The sequence below is a fragment of the Salvelinus fontinalis genome, chromosome 7 (genome assembly GCF_029448725.1).
Source record: "Salvelinus fontinalis isolate EN_2023a chromosome 7, ASM2944872v1, whole genome shotgun sequence".
Lineage (NCBI taxonomy): Eukaryota > Metazoa > Chordata > Actinopteri > Salmoniformes > Salmonidae > Salvelinus > Salvelinus fontinalis.
The window spans coordinates 66,988,558-67,007,167 of NC_074671.1; the positions used below are offsets into that span (position 1 = coordinate 66,988,558).

Below are 18,610 nucleotides of genomic sequence, written 5' to 3' on the forward strand. Positions count from 1 at the left end.
GCTACCCTGTTCAATGTAGATGGTCCTTCAGCTCACAGCTACCCTGTTCAATGTAGATGGTCCTTCAGCTCACAGCTACCCTGTTCAATGTAGATGGTCCTTCAGCTCACAGCTACCCTGTTCAATGTAGATGGTCCTTCAGCTCACAGCTACCCTGTTCAATGTAGATGGTCCTTCAGCTCACAGCTACCCTGTTCAATGTAGATGGTTCTTCAGCTCACAGCTACCCTGTTCAATGTAGATGGTCCTTCAGCTCACATCTACCCTGTTCAATGTAGATGGTCCTTCAGCTCACAGCTACCCTGTTCAATGTAGATGGTCCTTCAGCTCACATCTACCCTGTTCAATGTAGATGGTCCTTCAGCTCACAGCTACCCTGTTCAATGTAGATGGTCCTTCAGCTCACAGCTACCCTGTTCAATGTAGATGGTCCTTCAGCTCACAGCTACCCTGTTCAATGTAGATGGTTCTTCAGCTCACAGCTACCCTGTTCAATGTAGATGGTCCTTCAGCTCACATCTACCCTGTTCAATGTAGATGGTCCTTCAGCTCACAGCTACCCTGTTCAATGTAGATGGTCCTTCAGCTCACATCTACCCTGTTCAATGTAGATGGTCCTTCAGCTCACAGCTACCCTGTTCAATGTAGATGGTCCTTCAGCTCACAGCTACCCTGTTCAATGTAGATGGTCCTTCAGCTCACAGCTACCCTGTTCAATGTAGATGGTCCTTCAGCTCACAGCTACCCTGTTCAATGTAGATGGTCCTTCAGCTCACAGCTACCCTGTTCAATGTAGATGGTCCTTCAGCTCACAGCTACCCTGTTCAATGTAGATGGTCCTTCAGCTCACAGCTACCCTGTTCAATGTAGATGGTCCTTCAGCTCACAGCTACCCTGTTCAATGTAGATGGTCCTTCAGCTCACAGCTACCCTGTTCAATGTAGATGGTCCTTCAGCTCACAGCTACCCTGTTCAATGTAGATGGTCCTTCAGCTCACAGCTACCCTGTTCAATGTAGATGGTCCTTCAGCTCACAGCTACCCTGTTCAATGTAGATGGTCCTTCAGCTCACAGCTACCCTGTTCAATGTAGATGGTCCTTCAGCTCACAGCTACCCTGTACAATGTAGATGGTCCTTCAGCTCACAGCTACCCTGTTCAATGTAGATGGTCCTTCAGCTCACAGCTACCCTGTTCAATGTAGATGGTCCTTCAGCTCACACCTACCCTGTTCAATGTAGATGGTTCTTCAGCTCACAGCTACCCTGTTCAATGTAGATGGTCCTTCAGCTCACAGCTACCCTGTTCAATGTAGATGGTCCTTCAGCTCACAGCTACCCTGTTCAATGTAGATGGTCCTTCAGCTCACAGCTACCCTGTTCAATGTAGATGCTTGTTTTAACAGATCACCAACTTTTTGTTTCGTTTGTAGACTAAGATTTATTGACGTTGTTTTTTCTCTCCTCTGCAGCCCTTTCTATGGAGAGGACTTTTATTGTGAAATCCCCCGTAGTTTCCGCCATCTGTCCTTCTACATCTTCGACAGGGACGTGTTCAGGAGGGACTCCAGCATCGGTGAGTAACGCCTGATCCTATTGGTCCAACAGACCATGTCAAACTCACCTCTCGTCCACTACGGCTCCTGTGACACCGCTCCCTGCTTCTCTTCTTGTGATTGGACGGCTCTGCTGATGAAACCCTAACAGGAAACGTCTGATTGGCGTTCCCACTTCCGGGTTTTCAGATGAAAAGGAAGCTAGGTTGAATTAGCCGTATCCCTGAAAACCGGTTGTTGGCAACTCCGCTAAGCTTAATGAGACACAGGTGTTTAACGGTCTGTTTAGGCTGTGATTGGCTGTGCTGCGTTGGTTCCCATGGTAACAGGCACAAGGAGGCTGTGGGAACAGACAGTTCATCATTGTTCTGATGCAGCTTTCAGCTCAACAGCCAAACAAACAAACTGTTTTTCTGCAGGTCTGCAGTATTCTGAGAGAGAGAGAGAGGGAGAGAGAGAGAGAGAGAGAGAGAGAGAGAGGGAGAGAGAGGGAGGGGGGAGAGAGAGAGAGACAGAGACAGAGACAGAGAGAGACAGAGAGAGAGAGAGACAGAGAGAGACAGAGAGAGAGAGACAGAGACAGAGACAGAGACAGAGAGACAGAGAGAGAGAGTCTGTCTGTCTGTCTGTCTGTCTGTCTGTCTGTCTGTCTGTCTGTCTGTTGTGATTAGTTGACTGCAGCTCTAATTGTGCTCTGACACCAGGTGTGCGAACATGTGTGTGTTGTACCTAATTTTGCTGTGTGCGCGCGCGCGCGCGTGTGTGTGTGTGTGTGTGTGTGTGTGTGTGTGTGTGTGTGTGTGTGTGTGTGTGTGTGTGTGTGTGTGTGTGTGTGTGTGTGTGTGTGTGTGTGTGTGTAGGTAAGGTAGCAGTGAAGAAGGAGGATCTCCAGAGGTATCATGGTAAAGACACCTGGTTCCCTCTGCAACACGTCAGCGCAGACTCAGAGGTTCAGGTCTGTACGAGCACACACACACACACACACACACACACACACACACACACACACACACACACACACACACACACACACACACACACACACACACACACACACACACACACACACACACACACACACACACACAGTGTACAGTTCATACTACGTTGACACCCCCATCACTATTCAGTTTATTCCACATTGACCCCCCATCACCATACAGTTTATTCCACATTGACCCCCCATCACCATACAGTTTATTCTACATTGACCCCCCCAAAACAGTTTATTCCACATTGACCCCCCCCCCATCATCATACAGTTTATTCCACATTGACCCTCCCCCATCACCATACAGGTTATTCCACATTGACCTCCCCATCACCATACAGTTTATTCCACATTGACCCCCCCATCACCATACAGTTTATTCCACATTGACCCCCCCATCACCAAACAGGTTATTCCACATTGACCCCCCCATCACCATACAGTTTATTCCACATTGACCCTCCCCCATCACCATACAGGTTATTCCACATTGACCTCCCCATCACCATACAGTTTATTCCACATTGACCCCCCCATCACCATACAGTTTATTCCACATTGACCCCCCCATCACCAAACAGGTTATTCCACATTGACCCCCCCATCACCATACAGGTTATTCCACATTGACCCCCCATCACCATACAGGTTATTCCACATTGACCTCCCCATCACCATACAGTTTATTCCACATTGACCCCCCCATCACCATACAGTTTATTCCACATTGACCCCCCATCACCATACAGTTTATTCCACATTGACCCCCCCATCACCATACAGTTCATACTACATTGCCGCTCCCCCATCACCATACAGTTTATTCCACATTGACCCCCCCAAATTGTTTATTCCACATTGACCCCCCATCATCATACAGTTTATTCCACATTGACCCCCCCAAATTGTTTATTCCACATTGACCCCCCATCACCATACAGTTTATTCCACATTGACCCCCCCATCACCATACAGTTTATTCCACATTGACCCCCCCAAAACAGTTTATTCCACATTGACCCCCCCATCACCATACAGTTTATTCCACATTGACCCCCCCCATCACCATACAGTTCATACTACATTGACCCTCCCCCATCACCATACAGTTTATTCCACATTGACCCCCCATCACCATACAGTTTATTCCACATTGACCCCCCCATCACCATACAGTTTATTCCACATTGACCCCCCCATCACCAAACACTTCATACTACATTGACCCCCCCCCATCACCATACAGTTTATTCCACATTGACCCCCCCAAATTGTTTATTCCACATTGACCCCCCCATCGCCATACAGTTTATTCCACATTGACCCCCCATCACCATACAGTTCATTCCACATTGACCCCCCCATCACCATACAGTTTATTCCACATTGACCCCCCCATCACATACAGTTTATTCCACATTGACCCCCCATCACCATACAGTTCATTCCACATTGACCCCCCCATCACCATACAGTTTATTCCACATTGACCCCCCCATCACCATACAGTTTATTCCACATTGACCCCCCCCATCACCATACAGTTCATTCCACATTGACCCCCCATCACCATACAGTTCATTCCACATTGACCCCCATCACCATACAGTTTATTCCACATTGACCCCCCATACAGTTTATTCCACATTGACCCCCCATCACCATACAGTTTATTCCACATTGACCCCCCATCACCATACAGTTTATTCCACATTGACCCCCCCATCACCATACAGTTTATTCCACATTGACCCCATCACCATACAGTTTATTCCACATTGACCCCCCATCACCATACAGTTTATTCCACATTGACCCCCCATACAGTTTATTCCACATTGACCCCCCATACAGTTTATTCCACATTGACCCCCCATCACCATACAGTTTATTCCACATTGACCCCCCATACAGTTTATTCCACATTGACCCCCCATACAGTTTATTCCACATTGACCCCCATACAGTTTACTCCACATTGACCCCCCCCGCCCCCAGTTCATATAGGCATTTCTGCAGGTGTGTGTGTAACAAGCATTTCGCTACATTCGCATAAACATCTGCTAACCATGTGTATGTGACCTTTGATTTGATTTGATTTGATAACCACGGTAACACTGTGTTCCTCAGGGAAAGGTCCACATAGAGCTGCGTCTCAGCGAGGTCATCACAGACAGCGGCGTCGTCTGCCATAAACTGGCCACACGGTGAGTACAACATCCAACCCCTTCCCCGTTGAGACCCGTCAGCTACAACATCCAACCCCTTCCCCGTTGAGACCCGTCAGCTACAACATCCAACCCCTTCCCCGTTGAGACCCGTCAGCTACAACATCCAACCCCTTCCCCGTTGAGACCCGTCAGCTACAACATCCAACCCCTTCCCCGTTGAGACCCGTCAGCTACAACATCCAACCCCTTCCCCGTTGAGACCCGTCAACTACAACATCCAACCCCTTCCCCGTTGAGACCCGTCAGCTACAACATCCAACCCCTTCCCCGTTGAGACCCGTCAGCTACAACATCCAACCCCTTCCCCGTTGAGACCCGTCAGCTACAACATCCAACCCCTTCCCCGTTGAGACCCGTCAGCTACAACATCCAACCCCTTCCCCGTTGAGACCCGTCAGCTACAACATCCAACCCCTTCCCCGTTGAGACCCGTCAGCTACAACATCCAACCCCTTCCCCGTTGAGACCCGTCAGCTACAACATCCAACCCCTTCCCCGTTGAGACCCGTCAGGCTACAACACACCTCCCTGATTCATGTCCCTGTTCCATCATCCAACCCCTTCCACGTTGAGACCCGTCAGCTACAACACACCTCCCTGATTCATGTCCCTGTTCCATTATCCAACCCCGTCCACGTTGAGACCCGTCAGCTACAACACACCTCCCTGATTCATGTCCCTGTTCCATCATCCAACCCCGTCCACGTTGAGACCCGTCAGCTACAACACACCTCCCTGATTCATGTCCCTGTTCCATCATCCAACCCCTTCCCCGTTGAGACCCGTCAGCTACAACACACCTCCCTGATTCATGTCCCTGTTCCATCATCCAACCCCGTCCCCGTTGAGACCCGTCAGCTACAACACACCTCCCTGATTCATGTCCCTGTTCCATCATCAACCCCTTCTGTCTGTGTGAGCGTGCGCGCATGTGAGTGTGTTAGTATGTGGTGGGGTTTTGTGTGTGTTTGTGGGTGTGTGGGCGGGCGGGCGGGCGATTTATGTGTGTGTGGGCGGGCGCGTGTCTGTGGAAGTGTGTGTGTTGTTGGTTTGTGTTTGTGTTTGTGGAAATGTCTCTCTCTCTCTCTCTCTCCATCTCTCTCTCTCTCTCTCTCTCTCTCTCTCTCTCTCTCTCTCTCTCTCTCTCTCTCTCTCTCTCTCTCTCTCTCTCTCTGTCTCTCTCTCTCTGTCTCTCTCTCTGTCTCGCTGTCTATCTCTCTCTCTGAGATATATTTATACAGTGATAATGAATTAGACCTGTTGTCTATAGAGAGACAGTTATCTAATGAATTATGTATATAGTGATAATGACCTGTGAGTGAGTGCTATTCTCTGTTGGATTGGAATGAGTCCTGTTCTCAGTTGGATTGGAATGAGTCCTATTCTCTGTTGGATTGGAATGAGTCCTATTCTCTGTTGGATTGGAATGAGTCCTATTCTCTGTTGGATTGGAATGAGTCCTATTCTCTGTTGGATCGGAATGAGTCCTATTCTCTGTTGGATCGGAATGAGTCCTATTCTCTGTTGGGATTGGAATGAGTCCTATTCTCTGTTGGATCGGAATGAGTCCTATTCTCTGTTGGATTGGAATGAGTCCTATTCTCTGTTGGATCGGAATGAGTCCTATTCTCAGTTGGAATGAGTCCTATTCTCTGTTGGATTGGAATGGGTCCTATTCTCTGTTGGATTGGAATGAGTCCTATTCTCTGTTGGATTGGAATGAGTCCTATTCTCTGTTGGATCGGAATGAGTCCTATTCTCTGTTGGATTGGAATGAGCTCTATTCTCTGTTGGATTGGAGTGAGTCCTATTCTCTGTTGGATTGGAATGAGTCCTATTCTCTGTTGGATTGGAATGAGTCCTATTCTCTGTTGGATTGGAATGAGTCCTATTCTCTGTTGGATTGGATTGAGTCCTATTCTCTGTTGGATTGGAATGAGTCCTATTCTCTGTTGGATTGGAGTGAGTCCTATTCTCTGTTTGATTGGAATGAGTCCTATTCTCTGTTGGATTGGAATGAGTCCTATTCTCTGTTGGATCAGAATGAGTCCTATTCTCTGTTGGATCAGAATGAGTCCTATTCTCTGTTGGATCGGAATGAGTCCTATTCTCTGTTGGATTGGAATGAGTCCTATTCTTAGTTGGATTGGAATAAGTCCTATTCTCTGTTGGATTGGAATGAGTCCTATTCTCTGTTGGATTGGAATGAGTCCTATTCTCTGTTGGATCGGAATGAGTCCTATTCTCTGTTGGATTGGAATGAGTCCTATTCTCTGTTGGATTGGAATGAGTCCTATTCTCTGTTGGATCAGAGTGAGTCCTATTCTCTGTTGGATTGGAATGAGTCCTATTCTCAGTTGGATCAGAATGAGTCCTATTCTCTGTTGGATTGGAATGAGTCCTATTCTCTGTTGGATTGGATTGAGTCCTATTCTCTGTTGGAATGAGTCCTATTCTCTGTTGGATCGGAATGAGTCCTATTTGATTTAGCTCGATTCAGTTCCGTCTCATTTTATTGTAATGACTTTTTGAAAAGGGCTCTTGGCTCAACCCACAAACTCATTTACTGAAGGAAGTGTAGTCAAAAACAGACTAGAGTCTGAAGTCACAAACATCAACTACCTTATGCGTCTGTGTGTGTGTGTGTGTGTGTGTGTGTGTGTGTGTGTGTGTGTGTGTGTGTGTGTGTGTGTGTGTGTGTGTGTGTGTGTGTGTGTGTGTGTGTGTGTGTCTAGGTCAGCCAGAGGTTATATTAAACAGGCTCACTGACAGGAAGTTGTCTGTTGTCAGTGAATCCTAACCTTCCTCCTCCGCCCACTGACATCATCATTAACCTGTGTTGACGGGGCGTCAGTGACAGAGAGGAAGTGATGCGTCCTGCTGGCATTGTAACCTCTTTACAGCATGATGTCACCATGGAGGGATGTGTATGTGTAATGTGTGTGTGTGTGTAATGTGTGTAATGTGTGTGTGTGTGTGTAATGTGTGTAATGTGTGTAATGTGTGTAGTTTGTGTGTGTGTAGTTTGTGTGTGTGTGTGTGTGTGCGTGCGTGCGTGCGTGCGTGCGTGCGTGCGTGCGTGCGTGCGTGCGTGCGTGTGTGTGTGTGTGTGTGTAAAGTGCCAGGGCCTGCCCATAGTGAATGGACAGTGTGATAATAACAGTCTCTCTCTACAGTGTAGTGGAGTGCCAGGGCCTGCCCATAGTGAATGGACAGTGTGATACTAACAGTCTCTCTCTACAGTGTAGTGGAGTGCCAGGGCCTGCCCATAGTGAATGGACAGTGTGTTACTAACAGTCTCTCTCTACAGTGTAGTGGAGTGCCAGGGCCTGCCCATAGTGAATGGACAGTGTGATAATAACAGTCTCTCTCTACAGTGTAGTGGAGTGCCAGGGCCTGCCCATAGTGAATGGACAGTGTGATAATAACAGTCTCTCTCTACAGTGTAATGGAGTGCCAGGGCCTGCCCATAGTGAATGGACAGTGTGATAATAACAGTCTCTCTCTACAGTGTATTGGAGTGCCAGGGCCTGCCCATAGTGAATGGACAGTGTGATACTAACAGTCTCTCTCTACAGTGTAGTGGAGTGCCAGGGCCTGCCCATAGTGAATGGACAATGTGATCCGTACGCTGCTGTATCCCTGCTGGGCCCATCCAGGTCAGAGCCAACGATCACAGAGACACCTCTATCACTGATCAACTGTTACATCTATCAGACTTCTATGTGATAGGCAGTCGTTTTAACTTTCCCTTCTCCTTGTCTCTCGCTCTCTCTTTCTTTCCATCACACTCTGTCTCTTCCCTTCTTTCTCATCTCTCTCTCTCTCTGTCTCTGTCTCTCTCTCTCTCTCTCTCCCTCTCTCTCTCTCTCTCTCTCTCTCTCTCTCTGTCTCTCTCTCTCTCTCTCCCTCGCTCTCTCTCTCTCTGTCTCTGTCTCTCTCTCTCTCTCTCTCTCTCTCTCTCTCTAATTTCCCACCTCTCTCTTTCTTTCTCTCTCTGTCTCCCCCTCTCTCTCTCTCCCTCTCTCTCTCTCTCTCTCTCTCTCTCGCCCCCTCTCTCTCTCTCTCTCTCTCTCTCCCCCGCTCTCTAATTTCCCACCTCTCTCTTTCTTTCTCTCTCTGTCTCCCCCTCTCTCTCTCTCCCCCTTTCTCTCTGATTTACAACCTCTCTCGCTCCCCTCTCTCAATTCAATTCAATTCAAGGGGCTGTATTGTCATGGGAAACATATGTTAACATTGCCAAAGCAAGTGAAGTAGATAATAAACAAAAGTGAAATAAATAATCAAAATTAGCAGTAAACATTACACTATCTCTCTCTAATATCCAATCTCTTTCTTCCCCCCCTCTCCCCTCCTCTCTCTCTAATTTCCCACTTCTCTCTCCACCCCCCTCTCTCTCTCCCCCTCTCTCTAATCTCCCACTTCTCTCTCCACCCCTCTCTCTGTACAGATCAGAAGCGAAGAAGACCAAGGTGAAAAGGAAAACCAACAACCCCCAGTTTGAGGAGACATTCTACTTTGAGGTGAGGTTGGTGCTATCTGTCTACTTTGAGGGGAGGTTGGTGCTATCTGTCTACTCTGAGGGGAGGTTGGTGCTATCTGTCTACTCTGAGGGGAGGGGAGGTTGGTGCTATCTGTCTACTCTGAGGGGAGGTTGGTGCTATCTGTCTACTCTGAGGGGAGGGGAGGTTGGTGCTATCTGTCTACTCTGAGGGGAGGTTGGTGCTATCTGTCTACTTTGAGGGGAGGTTGGTGCTATCTGTCTACTCTGAGGGGAGGTTGGTGCTATCTGTCTACTTTGAGGTGAGGGGAGGTTGGTGCTATCTGTCTACTCTGAGGGGAGGGGAGGTTGGTGCTATCTGTCTACTCTGAGGGGAGGTTGGTGCTATCTGTCTACTCTGAGGGGAGGTTGGTGCTATCTGTCTACTTTGAGGTGAGGGGAGGTTGGTGCTATCTGTCTACTCTGAGGAGAGGGGAGGTTGGTGCTATCTGTCTACTCTGAGGGGAGGTTGGTGCTATCTGTCTACTTTGAGGGGAGGTTGGTGCTATCTGTCTACTCTGAGGGGAGGTTGGTGCTATCTGTCTACTCTGAGGAGAGGTTGGTGCTATCTGTCTACTCTGAGGGGAGGTTGGTGCTATCTGTCTACTCTGAGGGGAGGGGAGGTTGGTGCTATCTGTCTACTCTGAGGGGAGGTTGGTGCTATCTGTCTACTCTGAGGAGAGGTTGGTGCTATCTGTCTACTTTGAGGGGAGGTTGGTGCTATCTGTCTACTCTGAGGAGAGGGGGGGTTGGTGCTATCTGTCTACTCTGAGGAGAGGTTGGTGCTATCTGTCTACTCTGAGGGGAGGCTGGTGCTATCTGTCTACTCTGAGGAGAGGTTGGTGCTATCTGTCTACTTTGAGGGGAGGTTGGTGCTATCTGTCTACTCTGAGGAGAGGGGGGGTTGGTGCTATCTGTCTACTCTGAGGGGAGGTTGGTGCTATCTGTCTACTCTGAGGAGAGGTTGGTGCTATCTGTCTACTCTGAGGAGAGGTTTGTGCTATCTGTCTACTCTGAGGGGAGGTTGGTGCTATCTGTCTACTCTGAGGAGAGGTTGGTGCTATCTGTCTACTCTGAGGGGAGGTTGGTGCTATCTGTCTACTCTGAGGGGAGGTTTGTGCTATCTGTCTACTCTGAGGAGAGGTTGGTGCTATCTGTCTACTCTGAGGGGAGGTTGGTGCTATCTGTCTACTCTGAGGAGAGGTTGGTGCTATCTGTCTACTCTGAGGGGAGGTTGGTGCTATCTGTCTACTCTGAGGAGAGGTTGGTGCTATCTGTCTACTCTGAGGGGAGGTTGGTGCTATCTGTCTACTCTGAGGGGAGGTTGGTGCTATCTGTCTACTCTGAGGGGAGGTTGGTGCTATCTGTCTACTCTGAGGGGAGGTTGGTGCTATCTGTCTACTCTGAGGGGAGGTTGGTGCTATCTGTCTACTCTGAGGAGAGGTTGGTGCTATCTGTCTACTCTGAGGGGAGGTTGGTGCTATCTGTCTACTCTGAGGGGAGGTTGGTGCTATCTGTCTACTCTGAGGGGAGGTTGGTGCTATCTGTCTACTCTGAGGGGAGGTTGGTGCTATCTGTCTACTCTGAGGAGAGGTTTGTGCTATCTGTCTACTCTGAGGGGAGGTTGGTGCTATCTGTCTACTCTGAGGAGAGGTTGGTGCTATCTGTCTACTCTGAGGGGAGGTTGGTGCTATCTGTCTACTCTGAGGAGAGGTTGGTGCTATCTGTCTACTCTGAGGGGAGGTTGGTGCTATCTGTCTACTCTGAGGGGAGGTTGGTGCTATCTGTCTACTCTGAGGGGAGGTTGGTGCTATCTGTCTACTCTGAGGGGAGGTTGGTGCTATCTGTCTACTCTGAGGGGAGGTTGGTGCTATCTGTCTACTCTGAGGAGAGGTTGGTGCTATCTGTCTACTCTGAGGGGAGGTTGGTGCTATCTGTCTACTCTGAGGGGAGGTTGGTGCTATCTGTCTACTCTGAGGGGAGGTTGGTGCTATCTGTCTACTCTGAGGGGAGGTTGGTGCTATCTGTCTACTCTGAGGGGAGGTTGGTGCTATCTGTCTACTCTGAGGGGAGGTTGGTGCTATCTGTCTACTCTGAGGAGAGGTTGGTGCTATCTGTCTACTCTGAGGGGAGGTTGGTGCTATCTGTCTACTCTGAGGAGAGGGGAGGTTGGTGCTATCTGTCTACTCTGAGGGGAGGTTGGTGCTATCTGTCTACTCTGAGGAGAGGAGAGGTTGGTGCTATCTGTCTACTCTGAGGGGAGGTTGGTGCTATCTGTCTACTCTGAGGAGAGGTTGGTGCTATCTGTCTACTCTGAGGAGAGGTTGGTGCTATCTGTCTACTCTGAGGGGAGGTTGGTGCTATCTGTCTACTCTGAGGAGAGGGGAGGTTGGTGCTTTCTGTCTACTCTGAGGAGAGGGGAGGTTGGTGCTATCTGTCTACTCTGAGGGGAGGTTGGTGCTATCTGTCTACTCTGAGGAGAGGTTGGTGCTATCTGTCTACTCTGAGGGGAGGTTGGTGCTATCTGTCTACTCTGAGGGGAGGTTGGTGCTATCTGTCTACTCTGAGGGGAGGTTGGTGCTATCTGTCTACTCTGAGGAGAGGTTGGTGCTATCTGTCTACTCTGAGGGGAGGTTGGTGCTATCTGTCTACTCTGAGGTGAGGTTGGTGCTATCTGTCTACTCTGAGGGGAGGTTGGTGCTATCTGTCTACTCTGAGGGGAGGTTGGTGCTATCTGTCTACTCTGAGGAGAGGTTGGTGCTATCTGTCTACTCTGAGGAGAGGTTGGTGCTATCTGTCTACTCTGAGGGGAGGTTGGTGCTATCTGTCTACTCTGAGGGGAGGTTGGTGCTATCTGTCTACTCTGAGGAGAGGTTGGTGCTATCTGTCTACTCTGAGGGGAGGGGAGGTTGGTGCTATCTGTCTACTCTGAGGAGAGGTTGGTGCTATCTGTCTACTCTGAGGTGAGGTTGGTGCTATCTGTCTACTCTGAGGTGAGGTTGGTGCTATCTGTCTACTCTGAGGGGAGGTTGGTGCTATCTGTCTACTCTGAGGGGAGGTTGGTGCTATCTGTCTACTCTGAGGAGAGGTTGGTGCTATCTGTCTACTCTGAGGGGAGGTTGGTGCTATCTGTCTACTCTGAGGAGAGGTTGGTGCTATCTGTCTACTCTGAGGGGAGGGGAGGTTGGTGCTATCTGTCTACTCTGAGGGGAGGTTGGTGCTATCTGTCTACTCTGAGGAGAGGTTGGTGCTATCTGTCTACTCTGAGGGGAGGTTGGTGCTATCTGTCTACTCTGAGGGGAGGTTGGTGCTATCTGTCTACTCTGAGGGGAGGTTGGTGCTATCTGTCTACTCTGAGGAGAGGAGAGGTTGGTGCTATCTGTCTACTCTGAGGAGAGGTTGGTGCTATCTGTCTACTCTGAGGGGAGGTTGGTGCTATCTGTCTACTCTGAGGGGAGGTTGGTGCTATCTGTCTACTCTGAGGGGAGGTTGGTGCTATCTGTCTACTCTGAGGAGAGGAGAGGTTGGTGCTATCTGTCTACTCTGAGGAGAGGTTGGTGCTATCTGTCTACTCTGAGGAGAGGGGAGGTTGGTGCTATCTGTCTACTCTGAGGAGAGGGGAGGTTGGTGCTATCTGTCTACTCTGAGGAGAGGTTGGTGCTATCTGTCTACTCTGAGGGGAGGTTGGTGCTATCTGTCTACTCTGAGGAGAGGTTGGTGCTATCTGTCTACTCTGAGGGGAGGGGAGGTTGGTGCTATCTGTCTACTCTGAGGGGAGGTTGGTGCTATCTGTCTACTCTGAGGAGAGGTTGGTGCTATCTGTCTACTCTGAGGGGAGGTTGGTGCTATCTGTCTACTCTGAGGGGAGGTTGGTGCTATCTGTCTACTCTGAGGGGAGGTTGGTGCTATCTGTCTACTCTGAGGAGAGGAGAGGTTGGTGCTATCTGTCTACTCTGAGGAGAGGTTGGTGCTATCTGTCTACTCTGAGGGGAGGTTGGTGCTATCTGTCTACTCTGAGGGGAGGTTGGTGCTATCTGTCTACTCTGAGGGGAGGTTGGTGCTATCTGTCTACTCTGAGGAGAGGAGAGGTTGGTGCTATCTGTCTACTCTGAGGAGAGGTTGGTGCTATCTGTCTACTCTGAGGAGAGGGGAGGTTGGTGCTATCTGTCTACTCTGAGGAGAGGGGAGGTTGGTGCTATCTGTCTACTCTGAGGGGAGGTTGGTGCTATCTGTCTACTCTGAGGAGAGGGGAGGTTGGTGCTATCTGTCTACTCTGATGGGAGGTTGGTGCTATCTGTCTACTCTGAGGAGAGGAGAGGTTGGTGCTATCTGTCTACTCTGAGGAGAGGGGAGGTTGGTGCTATCTGTCTACTCTGAGGAGAGGTTGGTGCTATCTGTCTACTCTGAGGAGAGGTTGGTGCTATCTGTCTACTCTGAGGGGAGGTTGGTGCTATCTGTCTACTCTGAGGAGAGGTTGGTGCTATCTGTCTACTCTGAGGGGAGGTTGGTGCTATCTGTCTACTCTGAGGAGAGGGGAGGTTGGTGCTATCTGTCTACTCTGAGGAGAGGGGAGGTTGGTGCTATCTGTCTACTCTGAGGAGAGGGGAGGTTGGTGCTATCTGTCTACTCTGAGGGGAGGTTGGTGCTATCTGTCTACTCTGAGGGGAGGTTGGTGCTATCTGTCTACTCTGAGGGGAGGTTGGTGCTATCTGTCTACTCTGAGGGGAGGTTGGTGCTATCTGTCTACTCTGAGGGGAGGGGAGGTTGGTGCTATCTGTCTACTCTGAGGAGAGGTTGGTGCTATCTGTCTACTCTGAGGAGAGGAGAGGTTGGTGCTATCTGTCTACTCTGAGGGGAGGTTGGTGCTATCTGTCTACTCTGAGGGGAGGTTGGTGCTATCTGTCTACTCTGAGGGGAGGTTGGTGCTATCTGTCTACTCTGAGGGGAGGGGAGGTTGGTGCTATCTGTCTACTCTGAGGAGAGGTTGGTGCTATCTGTCTACTCTGAGGAGAGGTTGGTGCTATCTGTCTACTCTGAGGGGAGGGGAGATTGGTGCTATCTGTCTACTCTGAGGGGAGGTTGGTGCTATCTGTCTACTCTGAGGAGAGGAGAGGTTGGTGCTATCTGTCTACTCTGAGGGGAGGTTGGTGCTATCTGTCTACTCTGAGGAGAGGAGAGGTTGGTGCTATCTGTCTACTCTGAGGAGAGGTTGGTGCTATCTGTCTACTCTGAGGGGAGGTTGGTGCTATCTGTCTACTCTGAGGAGAGGAGAGGTTGGTGCTATCTGTCTACTCTGAGGGGAGGTTGGTGCTATCTGTCTACTCTGAGGAGAGGTTGGTGCTATCTGTCTACTCTGAGGGGAGGTTGGTGCTATCTGTCTACTTTGAGGGGAGGTTGGTGCTATCTGTCTACTCTGAGGAGAGGTTGGTGCTTTCTGTCTACTCTGAGGAGAGGTTGGTGCTTTCTGTCTACTCTGAGGGGAGGTTGGTGCTATCTGTCTACTCTGAGGGGAGGTTGGTGCTATCTGTCTACTCTGAGGAGAGGGGAGGTTGGTGCTATCTGTCTACTCTGAGGAGAGGGGAGGTTGGTGCTATCTGTCTACTCTGAGGGGAGGTTGGTGCTATCTGTCTACTCTGAGGAGAGGGGAGGTTGGTGCTATCTGTCTACTCTGAGGAGAGGTTGGTGCTATCTGTCTACTCTGAGGAGAGGTTGGTGCTATCTGTCTACTCTGAGGGGAGGTTGGTGCTATCTGTCTACTCTGAGGAGAGGGGAGGTTGGTGCTATCTGTCTACTCTGAGGGGAGGTTGGTGCTATCTGTCTACTCTGAGGAGAGGAGAGGTTGGTGCTATCTGTCTACTCTGAGGAGAGGTTGGTGCTATCTGTCTACTCTGAGGAGAGGTTGGTGCTATCTGTCTACTCTGAGGGGAGGTTGGTGCTATCTGTCTACTCTGAGGAGAGGGGAGGTTGGTGCTTTCTGTCTACTCTGAGGAGAGGGGAGGTTGGTGCTATCTGTCTACTCTGAGGGGAGGTTGGTGCTATCTGTCTACTCTGAGGAGAGGTTGGTGCTATCTGTCTACTCTGAGGGGAGGTTGGTGCTATCTGTCTACTCTGAGGGGAGGTTGGTGCTATCTGTCTACTCTGAGGGGAGGTTGGTGCTATCTGTCTACTCTGAGGAGAGGTTGGTGCTATCTGTCTACTCTGAGGGGAGGTTGGTGCTATCTGTCTACTCTGAGGTGAGGTTGGTGCTATCTGTCTACTCTGAGGGGAGGTTGGTGCTATCTGTCTACTCTGAGGGGAGGTTGGTGCTATCTGTCTACTCTGAGGAGAGGTTGGTGCTATCTGTCTACTCTGAGGAGAGGTTGGTGCTATCTGTCTACTCTGAGGGGAGGTTGGTGCTATCTGTCTACTCTGAGGGGAGGTTGGTGCTATCTGTCTACTCTGAGGAGAGGTTGGTGCTATCTGTCTACTCTGAGGGGAGGGGAGGTTGGTGCTATCTGTCTACTCTGAGGAGAGGTTGGTGCTATCTGTCTACTCTGAGGTGAGGTTGGTGCTATCTGTCTACTCTGAGGTGAGGTTGGTGCTATCTGTCTACTCTGAGGGGAGGTTGGTGCTATCTGTCTACTCTGAGGGGAGGTTGGTGCTATCTGTCTACTCTGAGGAGAGGTTGGTGCTATCTGTCTACTCTGAGGGGAGGTTGGTGCTATCTGTCTACTCTGAGGAGAGGTTGGTGCTATCTGTCTACTCTGAGGGGAGGGGAGGTTGGTGCTATCTGTCTACTCTGAGGGGAGGTTGGTGCTATCTGTCTACTCTGAGGAGAGGTTGGTGCTATCTGTCTACTCTGAGGGGAGGTTGGTGCTATCTGTCTACTCTGAGGGGAGGTTGGTGCTATCTGTCTACTCTGAGGGGAGGTTGGTGCTATCTGTCTACTCTGAGGAGAGGAGAGGTTGGTGCTATCTGTCTACTCTGAGGAGAGGTTGGTGCTATCTGTCTACTCTGAGGGGAGGTTGGTGCTATCTGTCTACTCTGAGGGGAGGTTGGTGCTATCTGTCTACTCTGAGGGGAGGTTGGTGCTATCTGTCTACTCTGAGGAGAGGAGAGGTTGGTGCTATCTGTCTACTCTGAGGAGAGGTTGGTGCTATCTGTCTACTCTGAGGAGAGGGGAGGTTGGTGCTATCTGTCTACTCTGAGGAGAGGGGAGGTTGGTGCTATCTGTCTACTCTGAGGGGAGGTTGGTGCTATCTGTCTACTCTGAGGAGAGGGGAGGTTGGTGCTATCTGTCTACTCTGATGGGAGGTTGGTGCTATCTGTCTACTCTGAGGAGAGGAGAGGTTGGTGCTATCTGTCTACTCTGAGGAGAGGGGAGGTTGGTGCTATCTGTCTACTCTGAGGAGAGGTTGGTGCTATCTGTCTACTCTGAGGAGAGGTTGGTGCTATCTGTCTACTCTGAGGGGAGGTTGGTGCTATCTGTCTACTCTGAGGAGAGGTTGGTGCTATCTGTCTACTCTGAGGGGAGGTTGGTGCTATCTGTCTACTCTGAGGAGAGGGGAGGTTGGTGCTATCTGTCTACTCTGAGGAGAGGGGAGGTTGGTGCTATCTGTCTACTCTGAGGAGAGGGGAGGTTGGTGCTATCTGTCTACTCTGAGGGGAGGTTGGTGCTATCTGTCTACTCTGAGGGGAGGTTGGTGCTATCTGTCTACTCTGAGGGGAGGTTGGTGCTATCTGTCTACTCTGAGGGGAGGTTGGTGCTATCTGTCTACTCTGAGGGGAGGGGAGGTTGGTGCTATCTGTCTACTCTGAGGAGAGGTTGGTGCTATCTGTCTACTCTGAGGAGAGGAGAGGTTGGTGCTATCTGTCTACTCTGAGGGGAGGTTGGTGCTATCTGTCTACTCTGAGGGGAGGTTGGTGCTATCTGTCTACTCTGAGGGGAGGTTGGTGCTATCTGTCTACTCTGAGGGGAGGGGAGGTTGGTGCTATCTGTCTACTCTGAGGAGAGGTTGGTGCTATCTGTCTACTCTGAGGAGAGGTTGGTGCTATCTGTCTACTCTGAGGGGAGGGGAGATTGGTGCTATCTGTCTACTCTGAGGGGAGGTTGGTGCTATCTGTCTACTCTGAGGAGAGGAGAGGTTGGTGCTATCTGTCTACTCTGAGGGGAGGTTGGTGCTATCTGTCTACTCTGAGGAGAGGAGAGGTTGGTGCTATCTGTCTACTCTGAGGAGAGGTTGGTGCTATCTGTCTACTCTGAGGGGAGGTTGGTGCTATCTGTCTACTCTGAGGAGAGGGGAGGTTGGTGCTATCTGTCTACTCTGAGGAGAGGTTGGTGCTATCTGTCTACTCTGAGGAGAGGTTGGTGCTATCTGTCTACTCTGAGGGGAGGTTGGTGCTATCTGTCTACTCTGAGGAGAGGGGAGGTTGGTGCTATCTGTCTACTCTGAGGGGAGGTTGGTGCTATCTGTCTACTCTGAGGAGAGGAGAGGTTGGTGCTATCTGTCTACTCTGAGGAGAGGGGAGGTTGGTGCTATCTGTCTACTCTGAGGAGAGGTTGGTGCTATCTGTCTACTCTGAGGAGAGGTTGGTGCTATCTGTCTACTCTGAGGGGAGGTTGGTGCTATCTGTCTACTCTGAGGAGAGGTTGGTGCTATCTGTCTACTCTGAGGGGAGGTTGGTGCTATCTGTCTACTCTGAGGAGAGGGGAGGTTGGTGCTATCTGTCTACTCTGAGGAGAGGGGAGGTTGGTGCTATCTGTCTACTCTGAGGAGAGGGGAGGTTGGTGCTATCTGTCTACTCTGAGGAGAGGGGAGGTTGGTGCTATCTGTCTACTCTGAGGGGAGGTTGGTGCTATCTGTCTACTCTGAGGAGAGGGGAGGTTGGTGCTATCTGTCTACTCTGAGGAGAGGGGAGGTTGGTGCTATCTGTCTACTCTGAGGGGAGGTTGGTGCTATCTGTCTACTCTGAGGGGAGGTTGGTGCTATCTGTCTACTCTGAGGGGAGGTTGGTGCTATCTGTCTACTCTGAGGGGAGGTTGGTGCTATCTGTCTACTCTGAGGGGAGGTTGGTGCTATCTGTCTACTCTGAGGGGAGGGGAGGTTGGTGCTATCTGTCTACTCTGAGGAGAGGTTGGTGCTATCTGTCTACTCTGAGGAGAGGAGAGGTTGGTGCTATCTGTCTACTCTGAGGGGAGGTTGGTGCTATCTGTCTACTCTGAGGGGAGGTTGGTGCTATCTGTCTACTCTGAGGAGAGGTTGGTGCTATCTGTCTACTCTGAGGGGAGGGGAGGTTGGTGCTATCTGTCTACTC

The 18,610-nt window shown here is 50.2% G+C and overlaps 1 protein-coding gene across 1 annotated transcript in view; it reads left to right on the forward strand.

Moving 5' to 3' along the window:
* Positions 1 to 18,610, forward strand: part of rasa3 (RAS p21 protein activator 3) — a 119,621-nt gene that overhangs the window by 51,335 nt on the left and 49,676 nt on the right. Inside the window, exons 3-7 of the mRNA XM_055930319.1 lie at positions 1,471 to 1,574; positions 2,415 to 2,509; positions 4,676 to 4,752; positions 8,355 to 8,435; positions 9,227 to 9,299. Of these exons, the coding sequence (XP_055786294.1) occupies positions 1,471 to 1,574; positions 2,415 to 2,509; positions 4,676 to 4,752; positions 8,355 to 8,435; positions 9,227 to 9,299 (430 nt within the window). The remainder of the gene's footprint in view (positions 1 to 1,470; positions 1,575 to 2,414; positions 2,510 to 4,675; positions 4,753 to 8,354; positions 8,436 to 9,226; positions 9,300 to 18,610) is intronic.